At 49.2% G+C, this 27971-nt stretch overlaps 1 protein-coding gene across 3 annotated transcripts; it reads right to left on the bottom strand.

Moving 5' to 3' along the window:
- Positions 1-29: 29 nt before the first annotated feature.
- On the bottom strand, positions 30-26750 carry TUNAR (transmembrane neural differentiation associated intracellular calcium regulator). Of its 3 annotated transcripts, none has more exons than XM_072963994.1 (2): positions 26645-26750; positions 30-692 (listed from the first exon to the last, which is right to left on the bottom strand). In XM_072963994.1, exons 1-2 carry the CDS (start codon positions 26672-26674, stop codon positions 507-509), a joined length of 216 nt encoding a protein of 71 aa, XP_072820095.1. In that variant the 5' UTR covers positions 26675-26750; the 3' UTR covers positions 30-506. The 3 variants fall into 3 exon arrangements, with proteins under 3 accessions (XP_072820095.1, XP_072820096.1, XP_072820097.1); XM_072963995.1 differs by having other exon boundaries at positions 26666-26747; XM_072963996.1 differs by lacking the exon at positions 26645-26750 and adding an exon at positions 6103-6168.
- Positions 26751-27971: the final 1221 nt, after the last annotated feature.

Below are 27971 nucleotides of genomic sequence, written 5' to 3'. Positions count from 1 at the left end.
AAAAAGAAAAATAAGTTATCTCCCCGGTATCAAATAGTCAGACACTTTTGATGAATGGGATGCTTGTCAAAGGATTGTCCCTGCGGTTTTTTGTACTAAAGAGCTCATCGGATTAGGAGGAAACGCGTGTCCTGGGAGACACGGTGAGCTGCATCCGCTTTGTTCCTCTCTTTGAATACGTGGCGTGCGTCAGCGATCTGGGATAACGAATCTCTGCACCCACCCGCTCCCCGATGGCGTCAAAGGCTGGTCTTCCAGGCGTTCTTTCGGGCCCCCTACCAGCGACGTTGAGTTCCTTGCTGGGTGAATGAGTTTTGTTGGATTCATTGTGCTTTAGTGTCTGCTCCTTGTGTAGCAGGATCGGTTTATTTTGGTGACCCTTTATCAAGTTTGAAGGTGCATTTGACCGAGCGGCGTATGTAGGTCAAGGTCGCTTGTTGGTACAGCGTCTGGTCACTGATCTGCCGACACGCAGGACTCCTGTCCTTCGGCCATCCCGAGGCCATTCAGAGAGTGGTGTATATGTATACAAATATGATGACGATTAGGTTCAGAATGGTCCCAATAATCCCCAGCATCGCCAAGACACTCTCCTCTTTACTCTCTTTTTCTTGGCCTCCTCTGTCCTCATCATTTCCACTCGTGATTACCATCTTGGTTGCAAATGTCTTTATCTTCCTCCCCAGGCTAACCTGTAATTGAAAGAGGCACAAAAGGTGATGGTTTATAAGCATCCTCTCCACAGCCGGGCAGATCAAGTGGGGCAGTGATTTCATGCCCGGGGACTTGATCTCGAGTGGGAGTGAAAAATCACCCATGGAGCCGATCTTGGGACACACTGCTCTTGGCTGTGGAGAAACGGCAGAGCATGACTGATCAATTCCAAGGATGAATGTCCTGACATCGGTGTAAAGAGATTAGCCCAGGAGTCCAGCCTGGGCGCCACTCACTCTACTGAGCTTGTTTTAGATCTTTTCCTTGAAGCAGAAATGGAGACAGCTGCACAGTAGTCAAACCAAACACATGGGCTCTCCCACGGCAGCAGGGATTTGACACACGTTCACGTGCTGGATCCTGCCCTAGAAAAGTGCTGTCCTGCATGTGCACACAGTGGGTAGGAGGGCATCACAATCACACCATGAGCAGGGTGAACTGAACCCAGGGGAGGCGATTTACTGAGACCAGAGAGGATGCGGGGTGGGGAGAGCATCATAAGAAACCTGCATCACCTCCAGCAGGAGCATAAATTGGTACAATCATTCTGCAAAGCTCCTTGATATTCCCTAGAAAAGCAAAGAGACATCTCTTCTAGAATTGGGCTGAGCATCTGATCTCCGAGGTGTCCATCCTAGAGAAATCTCCACATCTCTGCACCTGGAGGGGACAGGAATGCTCCTTTGAGCTTTGTTTGTGACAGCAGAGGACTGGAAGCGACCCAGATGTTCACTAAGAGTAGGACAGACAGACATGTGGAGGTGGACCCTAACGATGGTCCCGTCCACATGAGAAAATACTGCACGGCAGTGAAATGAATGCACTGAGACTACACGTGACAATGTGGATGACACCCTAACCCCTCATGGAGAGTGAAAAAGCATGTTGCAGAGAATATGGACAGCATGCATCAATTCATGAAGGCTCAAAACAGGCAAAACCAAACCAATACATTGTTTAGAGACATATACTTATGAAAGGCAAGAGAATGATGAACATGAAATTCAGGAGTGGGGCATCTTATAGGGAAGGACAGACTGAGGAGCCACTGGGAGGGGCAAGAAAGGCCTTCAATGTACTGGTTATTTTCCATTTGTTAAGCTGGGTGGGGAGTACTCATGGGTTCATTTTTATCCTTACCCTTTCAACTATTTCAGAGATTCTTTTGTACATATGATGTATTTTGCAATAACTGAAATCATTTCTTTTTACTCCTTAAGGTGATAAACATGGCCATCCAGGGGGCCTGGCAGGCAGCTGAAGACTTCTTTTCCACTGATTACTAATCCAAACAATATGAAAGGAATGACTAATGTATGTGAGGTGGCTACAGCCTGTCTACTTGATGGGATGTGACATGGACCAGGCCAGGGCCCCCAGCTGCAGCTCTTCCATTAGAGAGCTCTGCCGTTAGGGCTGGAAGGCTTTTCATACTCCGGAGTGTGACAATTTTATATGTCAACTCGACTGAATCATATGGTGCTCAGACACTTGTCAAACAGGATTCTGGGTGTGTCTGTGAGGATGTTTCTAGGTGAGATTAACATTCGAATTGGTAGACCAGGTGAAGCAGATTGCCCTCCCCAGTTGGGTGGGCCTCATCTAATCAGTTGAAGGCCCAAATAGAAGAAAAAGGCTGAGTAAGAGGGAATTCCTCCTGCCTGCCTACCTTTAAGCTGGGACATCAGCTTTTTCCTGCTCTCGAATTCAAACTGGAACATTGACTCTTCTTGGGTCTTGACCCTACTGGTCTTTATATTGAAAGGAAACCATCAGCTCTCCTGAGTCTCCTGTTTGCTGACTCACCCTGCAGATCCCGAGACTTGCCAGCCTCCATATGACATGAGCCAATTTCTTATCATAAATATCTATCTATCTATCTATCTATCTATCTATCTATCTATCTATCATTGGTTCTGTTGCCCTGGAGAACCCTGACTAACTAATTCAGGGGTCAAAGGATATCTCAGGACAAATACGTGGGAAGAATCCCAAAAAGGAATCCAGGAAAGGGAGGAGTGTTGCTGCAAGGGGAAGCATCTGCATGCCTCTTCCTCTGGGCACATTGATCCCTGTAAGGGCCAGGTCATGCCTTGCAGATCAAGTCTGGATTGGGAACACAGTGCATGTGGATAGACATCTGTGTGAAGGAGAAACAGGCAGTGAGGACTAGGGGAGTTGACGCAACAGGAACATGTGCACAAATGAACAAGTAAACGTCTTAGAGGGAAGTTTCATGCCCTTCACAACTTTGGTTTGCTTGATAGGCTTAGAGTGGGTTCCTACCCGCAAAGCTCAGCTAGACAAAGCTGTTAGTTAGATCTGTTTGGTTTTCTTCCTTTTTTCTTCCTAGTGCAGTTTTTAAATGATGTATAATACACATACAGAAAAGTGCACACTTTAAGTAGACAGCTTGATAAGTTTTTGCATCTGCTTAGCTATCACCAAGATCAAGAAACAGAACCTTCCAGTCTCCAGGAGGCCTCTGGCTCCCTACCTCACTCACAATCCTTTCTTCCTTCTCGTTGAAAAACCATTACCCTAACTTTTAACATCCTAGGTGCGTTTTGTCTGTTCATGAATTTTGTAGAAATAGAATCACATAGTATGTCCTCTTTTGAGTCTGCTTTTTTTTCCCCAGTGTGATGTTGGTGAGATCCTCCGGTGTTGTGCATAGCTATGACTCAGTCATCCTCACTGTGAACAGTATCCCATACACTGCAAATATTATTACACGTTCCCTGAAATACTGCAGCATCCATGTATTAACTAGAGTTCAATATTTGTCCAAAATGCTTTCTTTTGATGTAAAATTTATATGTGTGCCATTTCCTCCTGGCTACCTACACCCCAGAGGATAATCTGCATGTGAAAGTGATTGTTTCCGCTTGCTTGTCTGTGACTACTAGATTGGTCCCCTCTTTTATTTTGGAGATTTCATGGCCAAGCCCTTGCATGAAGTCACAAGAAGGCACAGGTGCTTTAGAAACCCATTCCCTTTTCTGCCTTGGCCAGACATCTACCCGGTTAACTCTTTAATGGGTCTCTTGTTCCTTGCGGTCTCCTTAGCTAGACTCCAAGCCTTGAGAAGGCGAGCTTGTGAATCTCCACCTCCAAGCACAGAGCTTGACAGGGACCAGGCACTTCGGATAAGCATGCTGAATGAATGAGTGGGAACCGCGGAGGGATCTGGCAGCCCCCTGTCTCTGCAGGGCAAGGAAGCGATCACCAAGGTCGGCCTAAAGAGATGCAATTAGTGCTGCTCTTAAAAACCAAAGACCCATCATCACAGTCACTCAAGCAAAACAAAGTGCCTGTCACGGAGGCTGCTTGGTTTCAAGGCTTAATTTAGCCTCTTCCCTGAGTTAACCCGAGATAGCTCTGACTCAGGAGGAAGCGGAGAAGAATAATCAGGTCGACTGTGTTTACTTTCTGAGGAGTCTGCAGCAAATCAAGAGCCCAGAAGAGGCCTCCTCCGACTCACAAAAGAGACGCATCCCACAAGTTTGTTTCCAAGATGCTTGAGTCATCAGCCTGAATTTCCCCAGAGGAACAGTGTTGGGAGTTGCAACTGGCTTCCCAAGGGAGCGACCAAGGGCTTCCTAGGAGAAAACCTTGAACATTGTTTTCTTTGGAAAAAGTTAGCTGGCCAAGGGAGCGGAGGGTAAGGCGCAGTGGAGGAGAATGAAAGAGGCTGGAGACTATCTTTAGGGCAGTAAGAGGGATGGGAGGGGAAAATAAAACAAAAAGCAAAAGCTGGCTTGGGCGATGTCTGACAGGAAGCCCACTGCACAGTCATAAATTCATTCACTCACCCATTCATCCTCCTTGCCAGGAGCTGGGGGTAGGGGGCAATGGGAGTAACTGCTCTGGGAAAGGTGTCTCTTTGAGGGAATGATAAAAATGTTCTAAATGTAGATATTGGTGATGGTTACCCAACTGTGTGCATATACGAAAACCACTGAATTGTATGCTTGGAATAGGTGAATTTTGTGCTTTGTGGATTCTCTCTCAATAAAGATGCTGATTTTAAAAAGACAGCACTTGGAATAATATCTGAAATATAAATTATCTAGAAATTGAACACAAATGTGTAAAACCTTTATAAAGAAAATTAGAAAAGTTTACTAACAGACATAAGGGTACACCTACATAAAAAGAAAGACAGACCAGCTTCAAGGAACATGAGAGTCACTATCCAGAGAACAGGAGTTTTTCCTAAGGTGATCTACGTAGATTTATCGCAGCCAACATTTCTGCAGGGTTTTTGGTGCTACTGGACAAGCTGATTCTAAAATGTGTATCGAAGTGCAAAGGGATGGTAATAGCCAAGTTATTTACTGAAGAAGAATAAGATGGGAGAGCTTGCCTAAGACATCATGAATTATTGCACAGGTTCGGTAGTTAAACTTCAGACTATTAGGCCAAAAGAACAGACTGGAGATACACATACATGGACACCGCTGATCCCTGGGGAAAACAGGCCTTTGGAGAAACAGCTGAAATAACTTAGTATCCATATGGAAAAATAAATGAAATCAAACCAGTGTTTCACAATTCCAGATGGATTCTAGACAATTGTGAAAGGGAAAACTTAAGGACTTTTATAAGACAACATAGGGAATATCTTTATGACCTTGGGGTAGAGGATACCTTAGTAAGACAAAAAAGTTCAAACTATAAAGGGACATATTAATAAATTCAACAAAACTAAATTTAATGCCTCTGTTTTTGAAGAATGTCATAAAAAAGTAAGGAGTTAAGCCACAAGCTGGAATATATATATATGTGTGTGTGTGTGTATGTATATATATGTATGTATTGTGTGTCTATCATATATATGTTATATACACTATATGTATATATCATACATATTATGTTAGTGTCAAGGCAGTAAGAAAATAATGAACAATAAAGAAAACTGGGCAGGGGAAAGGTGTAACTCATTGGTAGAGCGTGTGCTTAGCATGAGCAAGGTCCTGGGTTCAATCCCCAGTACCTCCATTACAAAAATAATACAGACATAAATAAATAAACAAACATAATTAACTACTCACTCCCCCACCAGAAAAAAAGAAAACTGGGCAAAAGCCACGTCCAGGCACTTCTCAAAAGAGAAAACAGCCATAAAGAAGCTAAACGTCAGGAGTCAGAGAAATGGCCATTAAAGCACAAGTTACTGCCCACCAGCTATCAGACTGGCAAGAGCTAAAAAAACTCGAAGAAATCACTCAACACTGACAAAGGCTGCAGAGCGACAGGGACTCATACACCAGCTGCAGGAGCACTACTTGGTTGCTGCCACTTTGGAAAACAGGATGATATCAACTTACGAAGATGAACATACCCAGACCCTGATGACCTGCCATCCCGCCCGTGGGCACACACCTGGATGCTCCTGTGCCGGCGTCCTGAGGTCTGCAGCCAAGAATGCGGACGGACAGCAATGTCAGTGTCGGCGACATGCTGGAAACAACATGAATGTCCACCCAGGGTGGCCTGGATCTGCTGTCATATATTCATACACTGCAATTCTGCACAGTGTGAAAGGGGACAACAATGAGTGAATGAATCGCTAATACATTGCATGAAAAAGCGGGCCGCCAAGGAGGACATGAAGGATGTTTCCATCTGTATGAAGCTTAGAAATGGGGAAAAACCTAACAATATGTTGTTGAGAGAGAGAAATGTGATCAAACTACAAAAGAGCAAGAGAACAAGAAACCCCAAAGCCGGGGGAGTGGTTACTACTAAGTGGGGAGGGGAGTGGGTGGGCTGCGGTGGGGGCGCTCCGGGGACCCTGAAGTACTGGTGATACTCAAGCCGGGGTGGTGGGTGCATGGGCGCCTTTTCTTTATACCTTATATTTTCTAAATAAGCTTCTGTTCTCCATCCAATAATTAATACATCAATTAATAAATAATTATTACAACTGAATACCTAATAAATGGTGCTGACAATAAAAATAAATTAATAATTTATTAAAACTACTTTTAAAAAAGAACTACAGGGTTCTAAAAACTAGGGAGATGGCGTGCAATGCTAAATGCCAGGAGGAGCCCTGTGCTGGGTAACCAGGAAGAGGGCCACCCTTTCTGCAAGGACAGAGCACCCCTAGAGTGCCAAGGAGATGGACAACTTGGTTTTGAACATGGTTCTCAGTAAACTGGTCCTCGGCTGGGCTGCTTCCAATAAACACGCTTGAGAGTTTTTAATAGTTTGCCTATTGGGATGGATGTCTTGGAAAATTAGCCCTATGGGTATAGGGTGCTGGGTGTGGCCTGGGTTAGTGGTTGCAGGACAGGTGGGCAGAGCCTTGGACAGAAGTCAGGGCTCAGCGTGGCTCCTGGAGTCGCAGCAGCTCAAGGCTACCGGACACGCAGGTCACTGCCCAGGGCCCATGCCCCGGGTCTGTGCCTTTTTCAGCATCAGTGTCTCAAGTTCCCGCTGGAAAAAACCTCCTAATGGACGCTGTCAATCAGGGCGTCAAGGAGATGGGCTTGGAGCCAGGTCAGCCCTCAGTCTTAGGTGAGGTGACAGAGGGCAGGGTAACTCTAGACGCTGATCATCACGGCCACGGCACCGGATGAGAGTCTCTTAGCTGCCGCCACCTGGGTGCCTGGAGACAGCCTGACTTCTGCCCTTCTTCTGCTTTGTTCACCACTTCCTTCCACCCCTGAACCCCACATCCCTGCAGTGTGCTTTTGCTTAAGGCAGTCAGAGCCTGCTTCGTAGCCACACCTGCTGCTTACAATCATAGGTCCTTTACTCGTATAGAAGGGACATTCATGTTTATTTTGTTTGCTTCCTCATTTGACCTTTGAATTCCCCCAGAAGAACCCTACTGCTCACCGAGCCTCCTCTTCAATCCCTCTTGTCATTCTGGAACTTCCCGCCTGTCCGGACGGCTTATTCTACCTGCTGACAGATCAGTCAGGAAAGTTTTTCTTTCCTTTAGAACAAAATATTCTCGTAGCTTGCATCCCCTGGAACTACTCCCACAGCCAGGGACCAGCAGAAGTAAGTCCTTGTCATCTTCTGCAAGGCAACACTTCAGTTCTTGAAAAATTGATATTCAGTGGGAAGAAATGACGACTCTGGCCTCAAACACATCTGACATCCAATCTCGGTGCTGTGGTTTTACTCGCTGTGTGACTTGGGCAAGCCACCTCACCTCTCTCAGACTCAGTTTCCTTATCTGTAAAGTGGGGGCGATACTTAGCTTGTAGGCTTAAATATAATGGTTGTGGATTGCCTAGCTCAAGGGCTGGCCACTACTTGATTACATGATAACAAGGCTGATGATGATTGAGGCTCATTCTCATAGCCCCACGAGCCCCCTTTCCCCTGCTAGGCACCCCCTCTTCCCTACGTGTCCATATAGCACCCCCCGAATCATAATCCTTCTCCTGGAAAGGCCCATCCTAAAATCACAGCATCTACACAAAAAACATTACTCCAGGAAAGCTTTTCCCAGCCCAGATGGGGCCGGACTGTCTCCTCCCCCATGCTGAGGCAGCACACCCATTAATGCCACCCAGAACCACACTGGCTTTGGGGTCACCTCACTGTGCTGTGGATTCATGATGCTGCGAAGCCACATTGACTCCTTCTTGTTAGAGTGAGGTGAGTGTTGTGAACCCAAAGACAGGACTGAGTATTTGGACTGTGTTCCATGTCAGCAGGCTGATGTCTGCCCACAGTGCCACCTCCTGAGGTCACCCCAGCTCCGAGATGGTCTCTTCTTCCTACACAGTCATTCTCCAACGTCAGATCATCCACAAACGATGTGCACACCCTCCGTGCTGTTGTCTACATGACTCACTTCCCAATTTGTGACCAGGTTTCCAGGTTAATGCAAACTCCTTACCGAGCACTATGAGTTGTTGGCCTTCTGTTGTTTGCCTTCTCCCCCTGCCCACGTTTCTCCATCTTTTCTACAAAGTACCATAAAGTCCAGCTAAGATTTCTAGGTCTATGGCCAGGGACCTTGCCAGGGCATGCAGCCCTAGGGACCTAGGCAGGGTGCCCTCTGCCCCCTCGGCTCACCCTCAGAGTCTCCCTCTCTACACCAAGTTCTCAGAACTGTTTACTAAGAGTCACCGATTTCCTTCAACAGCCCCTCGGCAATAACAAGAGGGAATGAAAGAAACCGCAGGAGCACGACCCCTTGGAACACCGCACAGCAGTCCGAAATGACGGTAAAATGACCAGGTGGCCTGAAGGAAGATGCCCAGGCTATTAAAGGGAAAAAACACAGCATTACAATACCTAGGATTGCAAATAATAGTTTTAAAACCTCACTAGAACAGGGCAAAAAAAAAAATGCCTGGGGGAGAATATTCAGAAATTTTCTGCAATGCAGTTGATTACATTCTTTTACTTTTATCTTCAGGAACACACATGGGCATAAATAAAACCATGAAGACTCCACGTGCTTCTGTTTTCCTACAAGCCTGGGAGCATCTCACCACCCAGGTGACAAGAGCAAAGCATTTGATGCCAGCATGCAAGTGGCCACCTCTGTGACAGCAGTTTCTCTCTGTTGGGGACGGCGGGGATTGGGGGGTGGCAGAATTCTCGCTGGGGAAGGGGCGTGGCTGCTGCGAGAACGACAGATGACAAAGGTTCTGGCAGCCTTTCTGTTATAGCAGAGCTATTCGGGCTGAACGGAGTTGGCTCCAGGACCCTTTAATTCTAGCAGAAACTTGCTTTTCAAAATAACGCCAGTCTTGGGACTAAATCTGTGCTCCCTGTGCTGAAAGGTCCTACACATTCAAGACAAGGAGGGGAGGGACTATTTCATCCAAATTCTTTCCATGAGTCGCTCGCTGACTGCCTTCTCTGGAGTGGCTCTGGCTCAACCGTACTTCCAAATGTTTCTCCATCTCCAGAACATTTCAATATTGTGGGGTGAGGAAGCTTCATTCTCATCCTATTTGTAAATAAGACAAGCCCCTGTCTGGAAATTCAGAGACTCTGGGTGACAAATCCAGTGGATGTTGCTGGAGCATTAAGGAGAAGAGAGCTCAGTGGTCACTTAAAACACAGCATCCTAAAGGAACCCGAGGCCCAGGTTTCCAACGAGTATTCCCCAAGCAGCCCCACACAGAGCAACGTGCGCCTGCCAGGGGAAGATGAGGCCTCTGGGCCTCTAGCATCTTGTGGCCCAGGGCGGGGAGACACAAGCATCACTGTGACGATGCGAGTGAGCCCAGGGCACCAGGGGAGCGCGGGGAAGGCGGGCCCGACGTGCCTGGGAGAGCGGGCAGGGGATCTTCCCTGGAACGTTTCAGGTAGGGGAGGAAGTGGGGACTAAGCTGAGACCTGAAAGGCTAGCAGGACGAACTCAACCAAAGTTAGGAGAGGACTAGGTGTTCGGAGACTGACAGGTGCAAAGAAAAAGTGAACGTGTGGATGGCTGCACGCGGCGAGTCTGGGTGGCGAGGCTTCACGCTGAGTGAGGTGAGAGATGCGGCTGCGGAGGAAGAAGGGGCCAGAATAGGGGCTCTCGTAAGCCACTCAGAGTTTCAGAGTTTATTCAGAAGATGCAGCGAGTACATGGAAGTTCACTTCATATTTCTTTTCTTAACCGTACACATACACTATTTATACACGAGGTACTTCATAATAAATTAAAAAACCCATTTAACTCCTGAGATCAGACGCCAGTAAGTCAAAGTTGGTAACTTGCTCTCCAAGATGAAACGTCTGGACCAGGTGGCCTTGAGTTCTGACAACATTCCATACGGATCCTCACCTTCCAAGGCTTCGGGAGATCCCCTGGGAGCCTTTCTCCCAGTGACAGACACCCAGCCGAGGCTGCGCAAGAGTTCTCCAAAGGACAAGCTCCTCCCCAGATGCCCACGCCCAGCCCAGGTGGCCACAGAATGGCCTAGGTTTCGTCAGATGCTGCTGGAGGGAGATGGCAGCCCGAACATGCCTGTGAATTTACCCCAGGAGTTCCCAAGAGCCACTGGAGAGAGAGCATCCGTAAAGCGTTTAACTGGCTCAACAAAAGCTTATTATTATTCTTATTATTACTGTTAACAAGTAGAGCGCCGTCCCTTATTAGCTGCCCAGCTATTGCTGGATCCAGCTTTGCACAAGGGACCTGTCATGATGTGACTGGTAACCACCCCGCCAGCTACCCATGAAGACAACAATCATAGCTGCGAATCAGTGAGTACAAGGTATGGGCCAGCTGTATTGTCAGCCAGCAGCCAGCCACTCGACAGACATCTACTGAGCACCTACTGTATGCCAAGCCCTACTCTGGAATACTAGGTTGCAGTAGCGGCAGCACAGACAGACAGCAGTGCTGGTCCCCACTGAGGAATAAGGAATAGAGCCTCCGAATAGTTACCGACCGCCTACCACGTGCCAGGCATGGTCGGAAGTCCTAGGGGTACAGCGGTGAATAAAATAAAGAGCTCATCAAAAACTGGGTCAGGATGGAAACTGGCAGCCGATGTACCGCCCACCTCCCGCCTCCTTCTCACGCCCCCTCACTCCAGTCCCGCAGCCCCACCCCCAACTCCCGCTGTGTTCTCTAAGCACAGCACACCTGCTCACTGTCTCCTCCTGGATTGGACAACTGCCCCTCGTCTTTCCACGCTCAGCTCACCTGGCAGCATCTCCGAGGACCCCTTCTTAATGTCAGGAGGCCCACTGTAGGCCGTGTCTGAGCATCTCCAGCCCTATTCTGTAAGCATCCCTCTGTCTGGGTCCTTCCCCCACTAAACTGAATTCTTGGTGGGGTGCAGGGCTGGATCTCACTCATCTCCATGTCCCCCAGCCCCACACCTGGCCTGGAGAACCAATGGTGCTCAGTGTATGGAGAAGGCAAGTGAATGGATGAAAAGATGGACCTCGAGGGAGCCTAGGGAGGTCAAGCTTCCTGGTTAAGGGAGGAAAAGTCAGGGAGACAGCTGAATGGGTGATGGGGACAGTCCAGCCCAACCTGCCTGGCTGGACCTCAGTCTAGAGACAGGTGATGAGGAGAATCTGTGTCAAACGAGCAGGCCATCTTTCCCGACTCTCCAAGTAGGGGCTGGCTGGGGCTGAGGGGGCAGAGACGCATGGTGGGAAGAGTGAGTGGTCATCAGCCCTGAGGCCAAGTCAGCAAGGTCACCCCTCCTGCTCCAGGCATCTTCCTTCTCCTGTCTGCCATCTACAAATGGCAACACCATCTGCACTTAGAGTGAGCACTGCACAGACAGGAACAGACCTCCTGCCTGCTCCTACCTGGGGAAGAGCCTGGGGAACCCTCCCCAGGCTCAGCTTGTCCACGTGACCAAGGAGAGTGTGGGCCCAGATGACAAGGGAGGGGGACCCTTGAGAGACGTGCTTGTTTTCTGTCCCACTTTGAAGTCTGATGAAAGGGAGGCTTACTTTACTGTGTGTGGAGTAAGAAAAGTTTCAGTACTGAGAAGAAGAGAAAAAAACAGCTCCCTGTACTAACACAGTGGTAAATTAATCAGTATTTCTCTTGCTCAGATGAGAGTATATGTTTCAGTTATGAGAAAGATTAATTATATTAGCCTAGGCCCCCCCGAGGAACACATCATTAGGCAGCACTGTGGCAAGACTGCTTAAACTCAGCGGTGGGAACGAGACACAGGTGTGGTCCGCCAGCAACGCCACATCTGCCTGCCTGCTGCTTCCGCTGGGTCATGCACCCCCACCCGGCTGTGGACCCCACTTGCCAGAAGACCCCACCTCCAGTTCCCAGGAGCAGCAGGAAGTCGGGAAAGAGGCTGGGTCTCTGCTGAGCTGGATTGGAGTCTCAGCTTGGCCCCCAGGGAGCTGTGTCACTTTAAACACATCACCCCCATCTCCAGTCCTCATTAGTAATTGACTCGCAATGGACACAAACCTTGACTTTCAAGAAACAAATATTTTCCAACAGTTGAGGGCAAAGCTTACTGGAAGAAAGCTGGCAACACCTAGCAGAACCACAGGTGCACCGCCAAGCTGGCAAGCTTATTTCTTTGGACACTGCTCTGAAGATAACCCCAGCACTACAAAAATACACAGGCAGGTTTATTCACTGAAGCATCATTTGAAAATGCAAAAATATGACAAGCAGCCTAAATGCCCAGGCACAGGAGAGGGGCTGAATAACTCTGGGACAGCCACACAGGGGAGTACTATCCAGCTGTAAAGGAGGGCGAAGAGTGATACGAACTAATTTGGAGATCATTCCAGGGTGACTGAATTAGAAAATCAAAGAGTGAAGAGTACTTAGGGAATGCTACAATTCATGAAAGAAAGGGGCTATAAAATGTACAACCTACTCACTTGTACAAAAGCAGGACAGGAAGAGTAAATTAGAAATAAGAGACTGGCTACCTAGAGGAGGTGAGCAAGAAAAGGGGTGGAAAGAGGGCGGGGATGGGATCAGGCTGGCAGGGACGAGGAGGCAGCGACATGTGTCTGAATGTATCTTCTGGTACAGATCTGACGGAGAAGCACTGTAATGTTTCACATGCCCTTCATATACACATAAAAAAGCAACTAAAAACAACCAAGATGTGAGGGAAACCCCAAATAGAATGTAAACACTCTGCATTTGGACCAAACTATTACAAATAAATAACAGGAGGCAACAAAGAAGAGAATTAACATAAGTGACTTTTAATAGATAGTGTAAGGACTGAAGATGAAAAGTCAGTACACAAATGCTGTCATCACTTAGAAAGGTGTTTCTCACAGGGATGTGGGTGAGCAATTCTGAAACTACTCTATACTGGAGTTAAATAAATATATCTGAGCTAATGAGAACTGGGTTTCTCACTGCTGGAAAAAGAAATTACAAATAAGAGAAGGAGAGAAGATTAAATGAATCTTGTGCTGTTGAAGTGGAATTAAAGATATCAGTACAGACCTAATGGTTTTTAAAATACATACAGGTAGGTGGATACAGAAAGGTAGATGAGTTCACACTGTGCGTGTATCAGTGCATATCCATGTAATTCCTTCCCACTGTGTCCCTGAGAGGGTCTAAAAGCAATGACGCCCCAGTGACAATGAGCACACCCAACCCCTGGATCTTGGTTTCTATACACCAATCTCCAGTGAAAGGAACCAGGACCATGTGAAAAAGCAGTTGATTGCAGAGTTGGGGAAGGGAAAATACAAGATGAGCTTTGAACATCTTGTGATTTGAAAAAGAAAGGAAGCGCTCAAAAAAATAAAAAATGATGGAGGCTGGTCAAAAGCACAAGTGTAAAGCTGAAGGTGCTCTTAATGTTAGGTCAAGGTTGGAGCAACCTGAGCAAGAAAACAGATAATCACAGTATCAGATTATAACTCACAGAATAATACAAATACCCAGGAGTCTGTACTGATACAAATAATCACATAAATGAATAAATGGGGAGAAGAGACAATTCTTTCTTACAGCAGAATTCCAAGTCATAAATGTAGAAAGAGGGAAATGGGAAGCTACCACTAGACAAACACCACAGTAATAACTGCCGTAGGAAAGACCCGTGAACAGGTGCCAGAGCTGCTGGGTGAGAGGTCAAGGAGAAACAGAATTTACATGATCTCTCAGGTAAAGCGCCTCCGACAAGACATCTATTAATTAGAAAGGAAAGACAGGAACTTGACAGTGGAGAAGCCTGGCCAACGCCACCCTAACCAAGTGACCAAGGTCAACGTCACCAGTGATGAGACAAGGACACCATGGACCCCGGGTACGAGGTCCCGAGCAGGACACATCACCTCTGTGGGATTCTTGCCCAAATGAACCAACTCGGTCCAACCCTGACGTAACACCAGACAAACCCAAATTGAGGGCCCTTCTCCAAAAGAACTTCTTTTACTTTTTCAAAGTGCCAGGATCATGAAAGACAAGGAGAGACCAAGGAACTGCTACAGACTGGAGGGGACTAAGAAACCAGGGCAACTGAAGTGATCTGGGGTCCTGGCGGGATGCTGGAATGGGATGAGGACCCTCGTGGAAAACCTGGTGATGCTGAGTAAGGCCTGAGGTTTAATCAGTAGCAGCATAAGATTTTCACTGCCTGGGTCTGCTCACTGCATTCTAGCCCTGCAAGATGTGAGCGTGAGGGGAACTCTCTGTACTGTTTCTGCAAATTTCCTGTAAGTTTAACTTAGTTTTAAAGCAGTAGTGCTTAGAGTCATCAATTATTTCACAAATGCTTCTGCCAGCTCACCAGGCCTTTGCCTCCCATAACGGTCTGCTGAAGTGCACATCACTCTGTGGGGCTGGGAGAGGGCCAGATGCTAAGGGGTCAGTCCTTGGTTACAAGGGGCTTCAGAATGGACTAGAGCTTGTGGAATATTCTGCCCAGTGTCCTCAGATGGGGCTGGAGTCCCGAGGAGCAGGGGTCTACAGTCAGGCCCTGAAAGGTTGCTAGACTGGATACCCCTCTGCAGACCCTGCCCAGCCTGGTTCTCTGGAGCAATCAGGACCCAAGCCCACTGCCTCTCAGGGGCCAAGTCTCAGGTCTCTGGCTCCCAGTTGCTTCAGACTCTGCATTTCAGGGCTGATACAGGGCCTGGCAGGCACGCACCTTGTGGTGCACTTCTCGGGACCAGGCCTCTGGCCAAGGGCAGGCTTCCAGTTCCCGTCTGAGGAGCCCGCTTGGCCACCCCGGCTCTGGGCCACTGACTTTCACGTCTGTCTCCATCCTCCAGGCACATCCTCTGGAGTGTTCTGCTCCAGAACCAGCCTGGTGGCCGAAGCTGTGCTCCTGAGGCTTGAGGGTCAGGCTGCCGGCCTTCCTGAATCCCGCCCATGCCCATCTCCCTCTCCCCTCCCTGCTCTTAGCACTACCCATCTTATGGTGCGTTCCCCACTGCTCAATGTCCCACAGACCCCAGTGACACCTGCTTGCCGGGCCTCAGTCTGTCTGCCAGACTGACTTCCCATCTCCCCAAAGAGGCAGGTCCTGACCACCCAGGCCAAGCGGCCTGTCTCCAGGGGTGTCAGGCAAGGCCCCAGATCTATTCTAAGAGAACTGGCAGGACCCTGGTTCCACGGAAGTGAGCTGTCAGACCCCACGGCACCTGCCGCAGCCCTCCTCCCTGCCGTGGTGGATTCCAGATGACCACAAATTCTCTGACACTCTCTCCACTAGAGAGGCGGGCGTCTGTGTTCCCTCCCCTTGGGTGACAGCACACCACGGCAGTGACCTGGCGCCGGTTCCTGGATCTAGCCTTAAGAGACTGATGGCTTCCACTTCCTGGCCCTTGGAATAGTCCACTCGGAGGAAAGCCAGGTGCCCCGTACGAAGTCCAGCTACCTTAGGGGTGCCTGCTGAGAAGCCCCAGCCTGTCTCCCAGAGAGGAGCGAGGAGGGAGGGGCCTAACAGCAGCCCCACTGTGCCAACTACCAGCCCAGGTGTCAAATGTCCGAGTGGAGGAGCCGTCAAAGGCACGTGACTCCAACATAGGAGAGGCCCCAAGGCGGGAACCGCCCAGCGAGCCCAGTCCACCCACAGCGCCTTGAGAGATAACAACTTTTGTTTCAAACCACCAAGTTTTGTGTTAGCTTGTTATGCACCAATAGATAACACTGGCTGAAAGAGGCTTCTGTTTGCAATCCCTAAGGAAAAGAAGGTTTTTCTTCTTCAAGCACAGCAAGTGCTTCTAGCAGAATCTGACAGGTAAACTGGCAGACTGAGCCTTCTGGGGGAACAACAAAGATGATGAACATCGACTTTCTCATCTGTAAAGTGAGAGTCAGAATGCGCTCTGCAATCAGATGAGACCTGTGTGAGCAGGATATCCATGGACCACGATGGCTGCATCTGTGATCTGTGTCCGATGTGTGTCACTGAGAGCGTGGGGAGGGTGCTCATTCTGGAATTGTGGACCTTCATCCTCACAGGCCCAGGGATCTGGCAGGAACTCTGGGCACTGGGTCTGGTTGCCCCTCACACAGACATTCCCACTTAGCTAAGCCATCATCTCTCACATCCCGTTAGCCGAAGGGTCCTGGACCCACTGAGAGGAGTCAGCAGAGCCCAGGGGTTACTGAGCACTAGATTTCCAGGGGCCAAGCAGTGTTTGGAGCACTTTCTATCCACAGACAATTGTAATCTTCACAACAGCCGAAGAGGGGGAAGAGCCAGCATCACATTTCATAAGTGAGCAACGTCGGGGCAGCGAGGGGAAGGGGCAACCCAAGGCAGGTGCCACAGCTGGTAGGTGTGAGAGAGCCAGTCTCGACCCACACATCTGGTCGCAAGCCTACACTCCCAAGTGCCTGGTTATATTGCTTCCCCTGCAAAGGACCACAAACTTCCCTTCCTTCTTTCACCTCCGAGCCTCGGTTTCCTTGGGTACAAAATGCAACGATAAAACCTCCCTGATGACTGTTACACGGATTAAATGAGAACATCCCACCCCCCACCGCGCCCAGCACACATCCCTCCCTCTCTCCTCACTGCCACTCGTTATGGTCCAAGGATGCAAATGAAGACTATTTACTGAGAAAACATATGTTCCTTTTCTGTCCCAAACCCACAAAGGAAAGGGAAATTCTTTTAAGGAAGCCCAACTTGAAGATCTTGACCAGACAAGAAACAGAAGGAGCTGAAATGATGCCCCCTTGGCCAAGCAGCGAAGTTTAACTGGAATATGAAAGGGATGTGGCCAGAAAGTCTTTTTAAGAAGGGGGCTCCCCCACACATCTCATGATTATCCAGCACTTGTGCGTCCCCATTTCTAAGCGCCCCTGGGGAGATTCCAGGGTTTCCGAAGGGCACAGCGCAGAAGCGCGCTTATAATTAAGATTCCTCCGCACTCAGGTCCTGCTGAGCAAACAGCCCGGCCGGCCGGCTGAGGTTCAACGGCCCATGTTTCACGAGTATTTTTCTTCGGAGGGCTGCACCCATCAACATCTCACTTTCTCAGGAGCATCTGCATTTTAACGTGATTTTTTTTTTGACACAACCAGACAGCTGGGTGGGTTTTACCATCTCCTGAGATATAAAAATCCCATCTCTGCATGTGGGCCTCTCCCCTTGGGTCTTTGCGTCCTGGCTGGAAATAGCAACTGCTACTGACATGCAGAGAAAAGTCAGAGTTACAGTTGTGATCCAATATTTGTCCAAAACTAATGGGGGCAAATTTTTTTAATGGATTTTGCTATAAGGTGTCTTCCTCCCCAAAATATACACGACGCAGCTCCTGCCTACCTGTCCAAATTCCTCCTACTCTCCTGCTCAGCCATTCTTGTACCAACTACACTAGCACCCTCAACCTTGTTTGAAAACACCACCCCAGGGCCTTTGCACTTGCTGTTTCCTCTATCAGAATATACTTTGCCCAAACTTTTCTGCTGACTTGCTTTCTCACAGCATTCAGGTTTTGCTCAGATATCTTGCCATCAGAAGTCTTCCTGGCTACCCTGTCCTCACTCTTCTCTCTTTATCCACCTGTCTACTTTATTTTCCCTCAAAGTACTGATCACTACTTGAAAGTATATTATCTTTCCATTTCTCCTCCTCACTTTGAAGATAAGCCAGGTGACAGCAGGCTTGTACTCCACTGGAGTCCCAGTGCCAAGAACAATGTCAAGCATACCGCAAAGACTCAATAAATTGTTTTGAATGAATGTGCAAGTACCTACTTTCCAGAAGAGGAAGTTGTGGATCACTGAAGGTAAGTGATTTGTCCACGAAGGCACTGAGAGGACCCAAAGGCATCAATCCTCACACTGCCATGAGCCCAGATCTATCGGATTAATTCCTACATTCGACTTTTGCATAATTTATACTTCCTGACTCAGTCCCAGCACACTGGCTCCCTGACATCTCTCCTACCATCAACCTGGGGCGTGGTGCCCAGAAGATGCTCAGAAAACATTTGCAGAAGGAGGTCTGAACATGTGAGCAGAACCCCCTGCCCCTGGCTCTCACGGGGAGACCGGAACATTAAGATTCTCCCCATCTGACCACTCACTGAACACCCAATCCCTTTCTAATAATTTCCCTGCATGGCTGCCCAGATTTCTGTTGGAGCATCTCCAGGTTGCAGGCATCACCACCTCCCACGAACAATCGCTCTTGTCAGTGCCAGTCAGAAGTCCTCCCACCGAGCCAGACGGCAGCTCGTGCTCATTTCTCTGCTAAACACACGTCTTCTGGAGCTATTCCTTGGATGGCGTCCTACCCATCTTAAACATTATGTTAGAAAATAAAAGAATCAATAAACGATCACTGAAGATAAAAGGCTGGGGGAAACATGCTCTTAAAAAAAATAAAGAAGGCAAAAAAAAAAGGAATCAAAAAGCATTTATAAACCACATGCAGTATTGTCTGCCTTGTCTCACTGCACATAAATGGGCCCGATTTTCCCTCCACGAGCCTCTGTTTGCCTGTCCGTATAATGGAGATTTGGGCCAGGTGGGTCCACCGCTTTTAAAGGCTTGCATTTCCCGTTTTTTCCTGCTGCTTATTCTGAGAGTACTCAGAAATCCAGCACCATCTGTCCTCTGGAACTATTCTCTCCTTGGGGCCCTTAACCTCCTTGTCATATACAATAGCAGTGAATAAGGATTGAGTACTTACCGTGTACTGGGCACTGTGCCCTCTGCCTGTCCAGGTCTGCCACTCACTCCCCAGTGCAGCCCTATGCACGAGGCAGGTTCTGTGCCCTCCATCCAACAGAACACCCAAGCCTCCATTCCAGTGGGGAATCCCTCCATTGCCCTGGGATCAGGCTGGCTGGGGCTCCATCACCCTGAAACAGGCCTCACCCTTCGGCACCTCTGGCCCCTGGCTCTTCCTCTGTCCTCAGCCACGTCCTGCCATCCTCACAGGCACCACCTAATGACATTCAACTCACACTGCGTGCAGAGACTGAGACTCGCACTGCGGGCAAGGACTGACCCGTCCCCACTCCTTGTAATTAGCACAACTTTATGCTTCCAGAAAGACTTCATATACATTGGCTGGATAAGTGAAAACCATCAAGGAATGTCTAAAAGCTCCCAGGAAGTGCTTCCACCTTGGATCCTGCGTGATTTGAGAAACTTCCTGAAGCTGGAAGACTGGTGTGAATTTCCTTTAAGTGATTTTGCTGTTTCCTCTCTGCAAGTCAGAACATTCAGAGGAGAAAATTCTCACCAGCAGAAGATGAGGGTAAAATGAACTAAAATACCAATGGTTACTGTTTATTTCACATTTTCCTAATTTTCCACATTATTTGGACTCACAACCCCCCCTTGAATTCTTCCCTAGGCAGGTGGAAGAGCCGGGGGCCTTAGGAGTCCCTCTAGGGGGCGCTGTTCCACAGGCAGCTGGTGGCTACAACGGGGCCCCTCCTGGCATCCCCAGTTGGAGGGTCTCCTGTCCTGAGAAGAAGGGTCTTTCCTGGGGGTGGTGGGGGCCCTGGGAGTTGACACTGTAGGCCTTGCCTTTGACAAAGGACACCTGGCAGGGAGGAATAACCAGCCCAGGATTGAGCTGCGCGTCCCGACAACCACGGAACTCAGGCTGACTTCCTGTTAGGGCAGCCAGAACAGACGGCAAATCCGACACCAGTCAGAAAGGAAATTTGAGAAAAGGAGGGAAAAATGAGGGTCTGCACCTGTGTGGAAAGAGTGCTGGCTGTGCACTGGGTCTGTCACCGGCCAGCTGTGTGACTTCAGGCAGACCACGCCTCCTTTGTGGGTCTTACTGTCCCCATCCTTAAATTGTGGGGTAGACAAGATACCAGACAATCTCCAGGGTTGCTTCCAGCTCCTACCTCTCAGTATTCAATAGCCTAAGTTGAAAAATACACAAGAGAGTAGATTGGGATCAGAAAGACAGGTGTCCACTGATGCCACCAGCAACAACCAGCAGAAGTGAGTCTCCCTCCTGTGCAAAGAAGCCGGGCCAGCTGCTTTCCGCTGGCATTGCACAGAGCGCGCTGCATCTCAATGATGCTCTGACTGCCCTCGGCCTCTTCTGCTACACTTCGCAGAGTGAGAAACATGTCTTACTCCTTCCTGGATTCCCAGCACCTAGCACGGTGCCTGGCACATCACAGGCATGCGATGCGGGACGGACGGGTGGGGCTCCAGCAGATCTCTCCGGGATGGCTCACAACACCTGCTCAGGTGGAGACTGCTAACTGTCCCACCAAACCCACGTTCCACTCTTCCCTGACACACAGCCAGGCTTCATTTCCCATCTGCCTTGCAGTTAGGTGTGGCCACGTGACCGAGGTCTCACTAAATGGATGTGAGCAAAGTGATGTGTGCCAGGGCTTTGGGAGGCTGAGCTGCTCTCTCTGTCAGCCCTCCAGCCTGGTACAAATGGTGACAAGGCCCTGGACGATGGCAGAGCCTCGAGATGGGGAAGCTGGGTCCCTGCATCACTGCATGGAGGATAGTTGTCCACCAGCCAGGGACACCCACTGGGATGATTAATGCATAAGAATTAAGCTTTTATTGTGCCTGAGCCAGCACCTTTGGGGCCATTTGTTACAGTTCTTCACCTGCCCTAATATTATCTTTGCCCTTTTAAAAACGGAAAAAGAAAACTGTTGGATTGCAAAAGGGGAAGGTGACAGAAAAGCTGATGTATTTGCAATTTTTTCCTTTGGAACTGCTGTTTCTAAGGCTCTGAGGATCACATTGCTTGTCCTCTTATTGACACACCGATGCCACCTTCCTCCCACACCTACTATGAGCAGAAAATGCCACTGTTCCGACCAAAGTGGATGCGCCTGGGCCTCAAAATCTGCCTAAAACCAATCAAATCTTTTGGAAAACAGGCCCCGAAGGCCTACTAGGTATAAAGCGCTGGGATGGATGCTCTGCATCTGCTGTCTGTTTTTCCAAACCCTAAATCAGTCTGCTCGGTCTGAGAAGCACTGTATAATCAGCGCAGTCAGGGGCAGCAGAAGAGAGTAACTGACAGTGAGAGAGTCCCAGACCCCCGAAGACGTCCGGAAGCCAGAGGGCAGCTATCCAGACATGAAGGATCTAGGCGTTTTTACCGGTGAGGGGCGGGGTGAGCCATGCAGAGAAGACAGCAACACCCAGCTACAGAGAAGCAGGCTTGCAGAGAAGAGCAGATCGGGAACCAGAGGGCTGAGGCTCCCCACGGTGCCTGTCCTCTGTGTCTGACCTTGGCCGGATTCGATCTTTCTGAGTCTGATTAAAGAAACTCACAGCAGCCGAGCCGCCAGACTTTTCTCAAAGCTGGAGGAACAAGCACGTGAGGAAACGAGCAACATGAAAAGAAAGATTCATCCAGGTGAACAAATGCAAAAACTGACTTTAGAGGAGAGAGAAACAACTCTTGGATTAGAGCGAAGAAACCAACAAGAAGTGCCAATTAATATTCCACCCCTCAGTATATTAACAGCTGTAAAACAAAAATCAGTTCAGAAAAAGGAACAATCAGAGAATAAGAAAAAGCTCTCTCTTAGGAATTAAAAATACTAGTGCCAAATGTTTTCTATAAATATTTTTCTAAATGGGCTGGAAGACGAAGCCAGTACGATCTAGAATAAGTAGCAGGAAGACAAAGAAATATGGAAATATGAGAAGAAAGTTAGAAGTACCTTGACCCGACCAGCTGGACGGTTTAAGATAAATAAATAGGGGGCTCAGAAATGCAGAATGGAAAAAATTGGGGATTCAAACAAAATCAAATACATTAGAGTCTCTCAGATCTTAAAGACAAGGCTTCAGACTACAGGAGTTCATTAAGTGCCCAGAAGAGTGAATGAATGCAGAGCAGCCTCGTGTAATGCTTGAACACTAAGGATGAAGAAAAATTCCTAAAATCTGCCAGGAAAGAAAACCAGAAAACAGAAAATTTACAAAGGACCCAGCATCAGACTTCTCATCGCAACATGGAAAGCTCTAAAATCTTTAAAATTCTGAAGGAAAACAACCTTCAACCTGGAAATCTGCCCTCAGTGTGAGTATAACATTCAGACACTTTCAGTTTACTTCCCATGTAGCTTTTCTTTGGAGGCTCCAACTCAGGAAAGCAAGGAAGGGGAGCCCAGGATGAAGTGCAGGGAGCAGGTGTGCAGAGGAAGCAGTACAGTTTGGTGCAGGAACAGAGATCTTCCTGAGAGGACCAGAAAAATAAAAAATAAAAACAAAAACAAAAAAATTGGGGAAGGGCTCAACAGAACAGGTGGTTTAAAAAAAGGGAAAGCATAAAAAAAAGATATGATAAAGACAGATAAAGTACAAAGGAAAAAAGAAAGGCAATGAGAAATTCCAGTGGAGGGGAAAAACAAAAAACAAAATCCTGCAAAATAAGGTCATGATCTAACCATGAAGCAGACTAAAACATGGCATGATTGCAAGCGATGGATGGAGTACAAAAGAGAGCCCATTTGAATCTGTTATTGGACCATCTTCCCTGATCGATCCAGGGGTTGGGAAGCTGATCTCTGGAGGAAGAAACGTAATCCCAGCACATGGTTCAACCCAGCATCAGACACGTCTGATAGAGCAATAATTGTATCAATGTCTCCTGCTGTTTTCGATTTTTAGAGTCAATCTATGGACAAAGCATATGGCAGAGAATACAGGACAGGAGGCAAATATAAACAAACCCAACACAACATCACCCGTAATGTGAGAGGGAAAGCAGGTGAAATGGCAGGACACTGACAACCTCATCTTCCAAGATGAGGAAGACAGGGGCACAGTGAAAGGATGATGGGGAAAGACACTGACTTAAAGTATGAAAAAGAAACTAATACAAGTGCTTTAATAAAGACAGGTAAGAATGGGCAGAGGGGGAGTCAAATCTTCTTTCTCACTTTAGGACTTCCACAGCTACGGCCCCGAGGTGATAAACCCACTATCTGGATCTGAATCCTGGCTCGTGTAGACAATGAAAAGGGTCTAGGTGAGGATTAATTGAGTTTAAATGAATGGCATGCCCAGGACAGTGTCTGCCACAAAATCAGCACTCAGAATAGAGCAAGTATGTTGTTGTACCCCTGCCTACACAATTCGATTTGTTACAATGTCCATGTGTCAATTAAAAAAGAGTTTTGAAATGTTAAATTAAAAGACATGCCAAGCAGAGCTCCTTGAAGCCACAAACGCAAGAGAGAACTTGAATCAGGGTGATAAGGTGTAAAGTACTATTTTAAAGGCTGCTTAATAAGCAGGGCAAGGCAGCTCGTGCTGGGAACTAATGAGGGGCCCGGAAAATACCGGGGGGTGTGTGCTTTGGTGAGGAAGGCTTCCCGGAGAGAAGTGTGAAGGAGACACTGCTGTTTGTGCTCCTGAACTGTTTGCAAACTGTAGAGACCTCCACCGCTGCACTGTATCGACGTAAACTAGTAGTATTTTTTTTTTTCAAAATAATAGAGACACAAAATAAGTCTGTATAACTTTTGAGGAGCCTGGGGACTTTTAAATATTTGCAAATGGGATTCAATCATCTACTCTACTGCTTGCATTATTTGCAGAATTAGGCAAATGCTGCACAGGTCTTTCTGTTTTCTGAAAAGAGAAACAGCTGGGGCTTAGAATGGCCTCCAGAGTTCAGGAGGGCGTGAAGTAACCCCTGGCTCGACTCTAGCCCACCCCATCCCCTTCCTGGAAGTCCTAGCTTTATTCTGAACCAAACAGGGCAGGAGTTACCTCATCCCAAGAGATGGGGTTGGAATGAACCTTGTTGCCAAAAATGCAGCCTCCAGGGGGCTCAGAGAGAGGCCTGCGCACGTCCCCGACTTGGAGGGATGGGTCCAACCTCTGTTTCTAGACTCTGCCTCAGTCTCCCACCAAACTCGAACGCTTAGGTCTTGACACCCTGCCCAGCTGGCATCAGCCCCCTCCTTCCATGAGACGGGACTGAGTTAGGCAGGCAGAGGCTGGGTGGTGCTGTGGGACCCACAAAGTTGTGGGATCAAAGTGAAGACCAGCTTTGAAGGCCAGCTCTGCCACTCGCCAGCAGTGAGACCTTGGGAACATTTCTTAAATCTCATGGGTCTTTGGATTTCTCAATAATTCATGAATTTATTCAACAAATACTTTACTAAGCGCCCACCTGGGGCCAGGTACCGTGCTAGGTGCACAGGCATGATGCAGGCATGCAAGGAACTTAGCAAGAAAAAGCCACGTGGTGGTGACACTGTGAGGAGCATGGGCTTTGCACCAGAAGAGCCCTGATGAGGGAGCCACAGGCTGCGGGGGAGCGGCCAAAGTCAGGGAGGAGGGGCTCCCTGAGGCAGGACCTGCGTCAAGATCTCAAGGAGCAACAGAAGCAGAAAAGTGTTCCGGAGGATGAAACAGTGGGTGTAATGGCTGAAAGGAAGGAAAAATGGACCGGAAGGAAGATCCAAAGGATTGGGGCACAGAGTAGCAGTGGTGAGGGAAGGTTCCAGAAAACTCTGCCAGGCAGATCAGAGGCTAAGTCCCTGACCGTACCTTGTCAGGATTCTAAATCAGTGCCAAAATGTGATGGTAATTCCCACCTCGTGGGAATGTCGCGAGGCTTGGTGACCCATGGCCCTGGGGTGGAGGCTGACCGCTGGGACCTAGCTTTTTTCTGTGCAGTGAGCCACCCAGGAAAGCAGAGTTAACTGGCTGACTTGACCACCCCATGGCCTGGATTTTGGCTTGCCTCACTCTACAACTCTCCACTCCCCTGACCCCTACACACACGAACACACAGGCACCAAATACAGGCCCACAGGCCTGCTCTGCTGGAAGCCAGCTCTGTGGACACTGAGCTCAGCTGGGGTCCCAGCATTTCTTCCATCAAACAAAACCAGCAACCAGCTCCCCCCACGGGCCCACGCCGAGTCTGAGCACTTCTAGCCTAGGGCACTGCCCTCCCCCTGTTAGGACACGGCTCAGAAGTCCCCTCCCCTGGAAGCCCCTCTGATGACCCACTTCTGGTTTCAGTGATGGTCCCCGCTCCCTGCTCTTACCTGGCAGGCAGTATTTGTCACCATCCTCTAGGGACACCGCTGTCTGACCTGACCCCTGCCGCGGTTAGGCTGCCTAATCCGTCTCTGCCCTCAGCTCCAACCCGGTGCCAGTTGGCAGAGGTACACAGGGGTGAACAGTCCACCCAGTGGGGATGCCACCCAGCACCCTAGCCACACCAACAGAGCCCTCTGGACGAGGATGCCTTGAGCCTCTGGATCCTCCCGCCATCCTCCCCGTAGCTGCGTCCGCACCTTTGCCCCACACCCTTCCTGTCCTGTCTGCTGCTTGCTGAGGGGCCTGCAGGCTCCTTTTCCATCTCTCAAAGCTCTGCAGTGGTGCAGAGAAGCAGGTCGACTGGTAGAGAAGTTTGTTCTTTCAGGCACGGCCTTAGGGATTTTTTTTTTTAATGTAAAAAGCTAACAATCTATAGACCCACAGCTCAGCACCTGCAGAAGGTCACGGGCCTGATTCCAAGTCTTCTTTCCTCTGTCAACTGGGAACAGTTTATACCAAGGAAAAAAATGTTTCAATGAGCATGAAGGCCACCAAGGGCCCCGCAAGCCCTGTCCCTCTCCAGCCTCTAGCCCGATCCGCACGACTCCAGAATGCCCCTCTCCCTCCCCTGCTCCCCACCGCCCTGGGCTAGAGGGGGCGGGGCGAGGCCTATCTGTTTCATTCACTCCAGGGTCCGTACCCCTGCACAGACTCGGCCCACTGCGTGTGTCCCACGACAGCTCGTTAGTGGGAACTGCACTGCCTCGTCCCCAAGGGGAGAAGTGCTGACCAAATGATATTTGTTTCACCCAAAAAGGACACCAAGTCCAAGAAGATGAGCTCTTCCCTCCAACATTCTCTAGTCCCACCAGCCCTTGAACCAGGGCCCACAGCCACTAACCCAGCTCAGAACCATCTGGCACCGGCTGACAGTCTTCCCTCTTCCAGAGACCTGCCGTTTCCCTGAGCAGCATGTGCCAAGATGGCACATGGCAAAAATCGGCTCCCTGCTTTGCATCAACAGGAGCAAGGGTGTCTGTGTACCAGGCATCGTGCTCGACCCACCACAAGCATCCCGTCTGCAAGGCGGGGCCTCCAGCAGTTAAGGAAGGATGAGACAGGCCCAGCGAGCGTTGTGGAGCCGCGATCTTCCCTGACAGCACATCTGAGCCCTGGAGACACTGCCAGTGGGGAGCTTTCAAACGGACTGGTGCCCAGGCCCCACCTCAGACCAGCTGCATCATAATGCAGAGTTGGGGAGGGGGGCAGGTATCAGCATTTTCCAAAAGATCCCCAGGGAGATTACCCTCCAAGGCAGCCACGGCTGGGGGCCTGCACTTGAACACGCCGCCTTGAGGGGCAGGTCTCAGCTCTGCACACCTTCTACGCACTTGGAGACTTGTTGGCTGCTGGGGGAGCCGGGGGACTTTCAGAAGCAGCCTCTGCCCCCCGGGAGCATTCAGGCAGCTTTGAGCATCACAGCCACGCACAGAGCGTGAGGACAGACCCAAGCCCTCAGAGCCGTAAGCAGCTGGCAAGGACGGTCCCTGCCCGGCTGGGCCTGGGCCACTTTGGATTCTTCTCTGCAGCGAACTTTTCCTTAATGATCAGGAAGTCAGTATTTTCAGGTTTCCCAGCCCCATGGCCACCCAAGTGGCCCCAGGCTCCCGTCTCCTAAGACCCTGAATGCCCATCTTCTGAAACTAAACATCCCAGGCTGCCCCCTGCCCCAGCAATTAGGACAGACTGCTCCTGCCCAAACTCGCATGCTGTCCCCGGCTCCTGCCGCTGCCTCCCGCTCATCCTGAGTGTCCTCTAGGCCCTCGGCTGGAGACCCCGGATAGAGCCCTCTACGGGGCCCCTGCCCATTCTCTCTCTCTGGTCCCCTCTAGGGGCAGAATTTTCCCACCCCATGGGCCACCGGTGCTGCAGACTTGACAGACCTAGAGTAGAACTCATCTTTCTGCTTCCACTTGCAAATGCAGTAAGTTTTTCCAGGGGGTCTCCTTCCTGGTCCAAAGCCACCATCCTTTCCTATGATATGTTCCTGCCGGAACCTCCCATGCCTGCGGCCAGACAACGAGGGGCCATATTTGACTACGCTCTGTTGTTCAGTCAAATCCTGCGACTACCTCCTTAAACATCCCCTGGATTATAACCAGAGCTGACATTTCTCGAGTGCGTGGTTTTAATGAACATACGCTATCTTATCAAATCCCACAGCAGCCCCACAGTGACCACCGAGTGAAGACACTCACCCAGGGGTATCTTGGGGCCCCCAAGTGCCTGCCACATGGTGACTGAATCTGTAAAACACGTGGCAGCTCCCACGCATCCAAAACTCTGTTGGAGGGAAAACAGAGATGGCTAG

Source organism: Vicugna pacos, chromosome 6 (genome assembly GCF_048564905.1).
Source record: "Vicugna pacos chromosome 6, VicPac4, whole genome shotgun sequence".
Lineage (NCBI taxonomy): Eukaryota > Metazoa > Chordata > Mammalia > Artiodactyla > Camelidae > Vicugna > Vicugna pacos.
Note: the sequence above shows the minus strand (reverse complement) of the source record. Positions and strands in the feature narration are given on the sequence as shown.

Bases quoted from the DNA above. Each gene is read 5' to 3' on its own strand.
- TUNAR (XM_072963994.1), bottom strand. From the start codon at position 26,674: ATGCTTGTGGTGGGTCGAGCACGATGCCTG. The intron at 693-26,644 runs GTACACAGACAC...TTTCAATTACAG, and splicing joins TGGGTCGAGCACGATGCCTG to GTTAGCCTGGGGAGGAAGAT.